Genomic DNA, 8817 nt, shown 5'->3' with positions numbered 1-8817 from the left:
GGAGCCTTGTTCTTCGCCAGTTCTTTCATTGCAGCTTTGACTTCTTCCTTCATTACCATTGGTTCTAGATCATATGCCACTTCCTGAAATGGATGAAGATCAATCAGTTCTTTTTGGTACAGTGACTGTGTATTCCTGCCATCTTCTTGATGTTTCCTGCATCATTCAATATTTTGCCCAGAGAATCTCTCACTATTGCAACTCGAGGCTTAAATTTTTTCTTCGGTTCTTTCAGTTTGAGAAAACTGGTGATTGCATTCTAATCACCAGTAATTATCAGTGCATCCTGATTGCATGTTTGTTCCATTTCAAACTGTAGAAGTGGTAAAAATTTTCAGTTTCTTCAACTTTGCCCTTAGTGACTGGTGTGTACATTTGAATAATAGTTGTATTAACTGACTTTCCTTGTAGGTTTATGGATATTATCCTATCACTGACAGCATTGTACTTCTTGAAATGCTCTTTTTGATGATGAGTATGACTCCATTCCTCTTCAGTTTGTCATTCCCAGCATAGTGGACCATATGATTGATTCAAAATGGCCAATAACAGTTAATTTCAGCTCACGAGTGCCTAGGATATTGATATTTAAGCATTCCATTTAATTTTTAACTATCAGTTTTTCTCAATTTATACTTTGTATATTCCACATTCCCATTGTTAATGGATATTTGCAGCTGTTTCTTCTCATTTTGAGTCAAGCCCCATCAGCAAGTGAAAGTCCCTAAAGTTTTACTCCATCTACTTCATTAAGGTTGATTCTACTTTGAGAAGATAGCTCTTCCCCAGTTGTATTTTGAGTGCCTTCTAGCCGAGGGGCTAGTCTTTTGACACTATATCAGACAATGTTCCAGTGCTGTTCATAAGATTTTCACTGGCCAGTTTTTTTTTAGATTAAATTGCCAGGTCCTGTTTCTTAGTCTGATTGTCTAGAAGCTTCACTGAAACATGTTCACCTACTTCTACTTGAAATATCGGCATCATTTCCAGTATCACAGCAACAAGCAAGCCACCCCAGTAGGACAAAGTGACAGATAAACGATGATGGTGACTGCACATCTTGGAAACAATTGCACAGGTACTAGGGCGAGAGAGGAGGGCAGGTAGCAGTGCTGGTACTCTAGGAAGTGTTCACATGTGAAGTAAAGCGCTTTTGAGTAGGAGCCAAGGCAAGATGCCACCTGACAACAGCGAGAGCTCACGTTCTTCAGCTCCTCTCAATACTGTTTTTTACCTACCTGGTGCAGTTCTGACTCATAGCGGTGACCCCTCCTCGGGTTTCCGAGGTGGTATCTCTACAGAAGTAGATTGCCCAGTCTTCCTTTCAAGGAGAGGCTGGTGGATTTGAACCGCCAGCCTTCTGGTTAGCAGTCAGATGCCTTACTTAGGTACTGTGCCGCCAGAGCTCCTTTTTTGTTTTTGATATATAAACAAAGAGCACTGATAACATAGTGGTTAAATGCTCAGCTGCTAAACCTAAGGCCAGTGTTTCAAACTCACTATTTGCTCTGCAGGAGACACAATCTTGCTTGTTGAATGCAAGGACGACTTGAAGCACTTAACTGTTGAAGATTTGAGATTATAGCCTTCAGTATGGATTTCACCTCAACATAAAGAAAACAAAAATCTTCAGAAGTAGACCAGTAAGCAACAGCGTGAAAAATGGAGAAAAGATTGAAATTGTCAAGGATTTCATTTTCTTTGGCTCCACAGTCAGTGCCATGGAAGCAGCAGTCAAGAAATCACTTGACATATTGTATTGGGCAGATCTACAAAGGACTTCCTTACAGTATTAAAGAGCAAAGATGTAACTCTGAAGACTAAGGTGCACCTGACCCAGTCCATAGTATTTTCAGTAGCCATGTGAAAGCCGGACAATCAATAAGGAAGAGCAAAGAAGAATGTATGCATTTGAATTGGTTTGTAAAGAATATTTAAGGTACTATGGACTTCCAGAAGAAGAAACAAATCTGTCTTGGAGGAAGTATGGCTGGAATGCTCCTTAGAAGTGAGAATGGCCAGACTTTGTCTCTCGTACTTAGGTCATGTTGTCAGAAGGGACCAATCCCTGGAAAAAGATATGCTTGGTAAAATAGAAAGTCAGCAAACAGGGTAAGACCCTCGGAGATGGATTGACACAGTGACTGCGACATTGGGCTCAAGCATGGCCACTATTGTGAGGATGGTACAGGACAGGGCAGTGTTTTGTTCTGCTGTATATAGTGTTTCTATGAGTTAGAATCAACTCCTGGCATCTAACCGCTACCACAACAAGGACTGATAGAGGAGTAGAGTTGGATTCAGTAGAACAAAAGAAAAGGTTCAGAAATATTTCCAAGTATATATGAGTATTTAAGGGTATCTGAAATCAGTGGGAGAATGCATAGATTATTCAATATGTCACTGTTCTTCAAACTGAAGGTCCATAGCCCATGTATGAGTCATGAAATCAATTTAGTAGATCATGGTGGCATGTAAAAATATATATAGAGAGAGTAAAATAATGAAGAAAACATTTACTGTGATATGATTAGGGTGAGTATTGTTTTGGTTTTATTTCTATTACGTGTATGTGTGTTGGTATTATGATGTATTCCTTAATGTAGGTTATGATTTGAAAACTTTAATAACCACTGTAATAAGTAGTATTTGGATGAATGCTTAACTTGTTTGAAAAAACTAAAAAAATACAGACTAAATAAAATAGACAAAGAGAGCTCAAACCAAATAATATGAAGTAAAGTATACTAGGTCATAGAATAAGATCAAAAATGAAAACATGTTATTAAATGTGTGTGCCTTAAAACCAAAAGCATTAAAGAAAAACTGCTAGAAATTCAAGAAGTAAATGACAAATACAATTTAAAAAGTAAAACAATTTTTAATCTTAAAGATACAATTAATATAGTATAATATATGTAAGTATAAATTAAATTAGTTACAATCAAGATATTGATGTTACCTCTCTACATATATGTATTTTCCCATTCATATAAGTAAACAACCAACTCCATCACTTACTTTGCAGAGAGATTTTTACATTATAAAGATAAATTTAAAAACTCATACTCATTTGTTTCTTTCTTTCTTTGTAGTGGACTATTTTAATAAAGAGAAAAATGTGTCTGAAGACGGTAAGCTCCGATTTGAAACTTACCAGTTGATATGGCAACAGATGAAATCTGAAACTGAGGTGACTACTTTTTTTTTTTTAATTACCTAACATTACTCTGGTATAGTGGTTAAGGCACTTATCTGCTAACCAAATAGTCAATGGTTTGAACCCACCAGCTGCTCCACAAAAGAAAAATGGGACAGTCTGCTTCTGTGAAGATTTACAGCCTTAGAAAACCAGTGGGGTCACTATGAGTCGGAGTTGACTCAGTGGCATTGGGTGGATCTAATAGCATAAATCTCATATTTGGTGCTTCCCTTCTTCCTTTCCACTAATTTACGAAGATATTGGTGAAATACAGGAAATACTAGTCAAGCATGGTTTGTTAATCCCAAAAAGAAAACCTCGTGTTCCAAATATTAAACATAGTGTCAGGTACTAGAATACACATTTATAATAACTACTGAGGCGTGGAGACTTTTACATATTCTTCCAGCTTTTAAATGGTGGCACACTTTAATCATCCATTCAGTTAAACAAGAAAGAAATCAAGCCATTTCTAAACTCCTTTATACCCTCATCCTCATATCCAGTTACAGTGTTCTTTATTCCAACTCAGTTTCTGCACTCCAGCTAATTGATAGCCCAGGGCCAGTATCTGGAGCAGACTTATATTGTTTGGCCAATACAGTGTTGTATTTTGTTTTGTTTTTTAATGCCTTTGGGAGGGGTGTGTACTTTCTCGTTTACTACTACCTCCTACTACTCTTTTTTGCTTTAACTTAGTGGTTAATTTCCAGGAAAATGATAAGGAAAATTTTTTAACTCTTGATTCCGTATTCATGTATTCACTATAATCCTTGATGGTTATTTGAGTTTATGGGTTCCAGTTTTAGCCCTCTTCGCTTCTTGATCTGGATTGTCATAATACCTTCCTAACTGGCATCCCTGTCTCTGATATCAAAGCCTCCATATCTTCCACTAGCCCCTGTGGCACCATTGGCCAAAAGAGAAAGTGCCCCTTTCAGGTAGATGTAGCCCTATGCCAGGCTACAGGAATTTTTCAGCCTTTCCTTGGTGTAGTTTCTCTGATCCTCTCCAATCAGACTTTTACAGTGCTGCCAGAATAATCCTTTAAAATCTTACATGTTTTTTCTTCATCTCAGTCACTTACTGTTAAGTCCTCTTTGATCTTTGGTGATCCTCTGTGTGTTAGAGTAGAACTGTGCTCCATATTTTTTTTTTTAAACTCAATGCTCCATAAACAAAAGCTTCCCCTTTTCCCCTCCCTCCTATCCGTATGGTTTTCAGTGGCTGATTTTTCAAGAGTAGATCACCAGACCTTTCTTCTGGTTTGAACTTCTAACCTTTCAGTTAGCAGCTGAGTGCCTTAATCATTTGCATTACCCAGGGACTCCTAGCCCCTTGCTTATCTGCCCAGTCTTATTTCCTACCACTTTTTAAGCTCTTTATGCTTAACCATACCTGTGGTTCTCTAGATGTTTAGTGATTTCTCCTTTCCTTGCCTTTCCCACTCTTCATTCCTTCTAACTTTCCTCAACTCCCTTTATCTCCTCCATACCCTGCTAATATTTATTATACCTTTAAGACTTGGTTCAAATATATCACCTCAACTTAAGTAAGATGATCCTCTTTGCTCCTATATTATCATCACAATCTATACACTATTATTTTAATTGGAAGTATTCTTGCCCAATTTCCCCACTATTTTAGGGTGGAAAGTATCTTTCATTTCTAAAATAGTTAGTAAATGTTTGTTGAATAAATAAATGAATAAATGAGAGGGGTTTCTTAATAGGAGTATTGAAAGGACTAATCACTGGAGATCTCAGGTAAAAACATTTTTTATTTCATTTGTCTAATAATCATTTTACATGCAATCCTTGGAATTGAATCTTTGGTAGTTTTCTTTCCAAAAACAGAAAAGATACAACAGATAACTACAGATAATAATTCATAGAAGTTCATGTCTTCTTTGCAGCAATTACAGGAGAAATTAAATAAAAACCTATTTGACAGTCTAACTGAATTTCTACAAAAGTCTCATTCTGGATTCCAGAAAAACTCAAGAGACTGGAGATGTCAGATAAAACTCAGAGAAATTCCAACTGCTGCTCTTGTTCTAGGTATGTGTATGAGTGTATTCATGCATGTACATGTTTTGTTTTTTGATATTATTGGTTGTTTTGTTGTTGAGAATAGTGAGGAATAACCTGTTTTGATTTATAGAATTAAACCAATCATCATTTGTCTCCATGCCCTCAAAACCAATAAAAAGTTTTTATACTCTTCACACTATGTGTAAATTAAAAGAAACTGATCCAGGGTTAGCTAATGCTTTCCTCAGTTTTCTGTTAATTTTCAGAAAAATTATGAGGAAATATATTTCTTCATTTTTCTCTTTAATTTCTTAGATACAGCAAGAGGACATATGATATTTGGATTTGGTAATAAAGAAACCACCAGTGTATTAGTAGAAAAGATATTTATACTTTTGTGTTCATATCTTCAGGGGAATTTCTGTACTCTGTGACCTTAATTTTAATTTCCTGTACTTATTTTTTAATCTCTGGATCTCTTTATTATATTAAGATTAATTGCTCAGAAATTGATTTGGATAATTTATATATAATTTGTTTTGCGAGTACAGCTTATAAATACCTTAAAAAAATCTCACTGTCATCGAGTCGGCTCCAAATCATAGCATCCCCTCCTTGGTTTTCCGAGGCAGTATAACTATGGAAGTAGATTGCCCAGTCTTCCTTCTGAGGAGTGGCTGGTGGGTTTGAACCACCAGCCTTCTGGTTAGCAGTTAGATGCCTTAGGCACTACACTACCAGAGCTCCTATAAATATCGTAGGTTCTTAAATAATTATCAATAATACTGCATCTTTATCACACATTTGTATTGCAAGATAATGGAAAAGTTTTTTTAAAAAAATATTTGCAGATTAATTCTTTTTAAAAAGACTGTTAAATTTATATGGATTCCAACCATACTCTCCACTTCCAGTTTGTTACATACTTGTTCAGTCAGGGTTTATTATACTTAATAAATAGGTGGCATCTGAGATAAGAAACTAATTCTATTTTAATATTGTAACTAATACTGTTCATACCTAAATCTTATTCCTGACACTCAGGGTAATATTTATCAAACTTTAATGTACCTCCAGATAACCTGAGAATCTTGTTAAAATTCAGATTTTCATTAATAGGTCTGGGGTGAGGCCTGAAGTTTTGTTTTTCTAACAAGCTTCAAGTTGATGCCCATTTGGCAGGTTCCAAGTCCCAGGACCACATTTTTTTTTTTTAATTGTGATTTGGGTGCAAGTTTACAGAGCAGATTCACATTCCATTCAGCAGTTCACATACACTTTGTCTCATGACATTGACTACAATTTATCCCAATGCAACAGCTCCCCTCCCACACTTCCTCCTGATAGGTACCTCTTCCCTGTATCCATCTTTCCATGCACTCCTGCCACCTGAGCTGTCTCCCTGTGTATAAACAGCCCTTCTTTCTCCCATGATTGTTCCCTCCAAGGAATGTGTCTACCTCAGGTAAATGTTTAACTCATATGCCTGTCTTTTGTTTGTAAGCCACAGGTGTGGGTTCAGTTCCAGACCTGAAGGGCAGCTAGGGGCCATAGTCTCAGTGGTTCTACCAGGCTCTATCAGACCAGCAAACCTGGGCCCCCCCCCCCTTTTTTTTCCCAAATGATTTTGAGTTTTTTTCCACATTGTTTTCCTTCTCTATCCAGGATCTCCTCCGAGTGGTTGACGTTGGTAATCGGGCACCATCTAGTTCTTCTGGTCTCATAGCCCGGGACCACATATTGAAGTCTAGTTTTTTTTTTTTTATTCTGTAGTCCTGATTTACAGTGCTGCCTGCCATCTAATATTTGGAAACTTGTATATGAATGAGAAAGACTCCATGATGGTTCACTTGTACTGTTGGGTGCTTTGTTTCTCTGCCACCAGGTTACAACAAATGGAGGGAATGTAATCGAGAGGGGTGGCCTGATAAGTGGTTATAAGAGCACTGTTGGTACAAGATAGGCAAGTAGTCCAGCTACCACTGTCAACCACTTGGAGGGGGATCTTTGTAGGAGAGCCTGGATAGAGAGGGAGAACGATGTGGAACAAAACTCAAAGATCATAAAAATGACCAGGCTTACTGGTCTGATAGAGTCTGGCAAGACCCCTGAGACTGTGGCCCTTAGTTACCCTTCAGGCCTAGCACTGAAGTCACTCCTGTGGCTTCCAGCCAAATAGTAGACAGGTATATAGGGTGAATATTTATATCAGGTAGATACACTCCTTAGAACAATCATGGGAGAATAGAAGGACAGTATTTGCACAGGGAGATAGTTCAGGGGGCAGGAATGCTAGGAAAAAGGATACAGGGAAAAGGTTAACTACAAGGAGGAAGTGGAAGGAGAGTTGTTGCATTGTGGGGAATTGCAGTCAATGTCACGAAACAAAATGTGTATGAACTGCTATATGGGAAATGAATTTGCTTTGTAAACTTCCACCCAAATCACAGTAAAAACTATGAAAAAGAAAAAAAAAGAGAGAGAATGGCAAGTAGTATTTTCTAAAGAACATTTAAATTCCTGTCCTGCCCACTGCTAAAAATAGAAAAGAGACCTAAGGAGAACATCTTTCAAGTTGAAGACATTTATTAGTTTGTTTATAATACACAAGCCCGTTGTTTTAAGGAGCATAGTGTTAAATAAAGCAGCTCTGCTGGTGAAGTGGGTAAGGCACTTGGCTGCTAACCAGAAGGTCAGTGATTCAAACCTACCAGCTGCTCTACAGAAGGAAGATGGGGCAACCTACTTCAAGATTTACAGCCTCCAAAGCCCAATAGGGGTCGCTATAAGTCAGAATCAACTCAGTGGCAGTGAATTTGGTTTTGGTGAGTATTAAATAGCATATAAAGTTAGTAATGATAGACAAAATAAATTAGTGTTCTACTGAACGGACAAATTTGTTCAGAGGTGCAACATTACAATCAGACCATACTGCATGTTAGGAATATAATTTTGATACTACTAAGAAAAAAAGTCTATACTGAAAGAATGCTTGAACACATTATCTGATTTCTAAAAAATGCACGTTTATTTTAAAAAAATCCACGTGCCAACATTTTTATTTGTTGACTCTGCTAAAAAAATAAAATTGCTTATAGCTTGTGCAGATGATTCAGAGCCTGTTGTCTTTGTTTCAAACAATAGGCATTTTACAGTAGCAAGTTGCAAGCAGTTTCAAGGTGGCACCTGCTGCTTGGCACCTGCCTAAGCATTAAAGGACAGTCTAGAAACCACAGATTGTAACTTCAGAGAAAGCATTGGTTAACAGAATCTTCTCCAAAGTAGTGGGAAAAATGTCCACTCCACTCTAACTGTATACAGAGCACTGTAACTCTGAGTTGTGGATATGGGTTTGGTTAACACCAAAAGGATCCATAGTTTTAATGTATTTTTAGGCTCTTCACTCAGAAATCAGCTCAGTGTACTCTTTACCTATTGTGATGGTTAATGGTTGGATTCCCCTCAGTTGTTAAGCAGGCTTAGTCAGCGTCACAGTAAGGCTGAGATTCATGGTTCTTTATTTTCAAATCATTATTTTAAAAAGCTCTTGATTTATTACTAAAATAATGAAATTACCCTTAA

General features: G+C 37.2%; 1 protein-coding gene across 1 annotated transcript in view; it reads left to right on the top strand.

Annotated features, from left to right (window-relative positions):
* Window positions 1–8817, top strand: part of ORC3 (origin recognition complex subunit 3) — an 80489-nt gene that overhangs the window by 5783 nt on the left and 65889 nt on the right. The window contains exons 2-3 of the mRNA XM_007950980.2: window positions 3096–3193; window positions 5118–5262. Coding sequence (XP_007949171.2) covers window positions 3176–3193; window positions 5118–5262 — 163 coding nt within the window. The 5' untranslated portion in view covers window positions 3096–3175. The remainder of the gene's footprint in view (window positions 1–3095; window positions 3194–5117; window positions 5263–8817) is intronic.

Source organism: Orycteropus afer, unplaced genomic scaffold, assembly GCF_000298275.1.
Source record: "Orycteropus afer afer isolate SDZICR_OR568_19922 unplaced genomic scaffold, OryAfe1.0 scaffold00011, whole genome shotgun sequence".
NCBI classification, from domain to species: domain Eukaryota; kingdom Metazoa; phylum Chordata; class Mammalia; order Tubulidentata; family Orycteropodidae; genus Orycteropus; species Orycteropus afer.
This window is presented reverse-complemented; position numbering and strand designations above follow the sequence as displayed.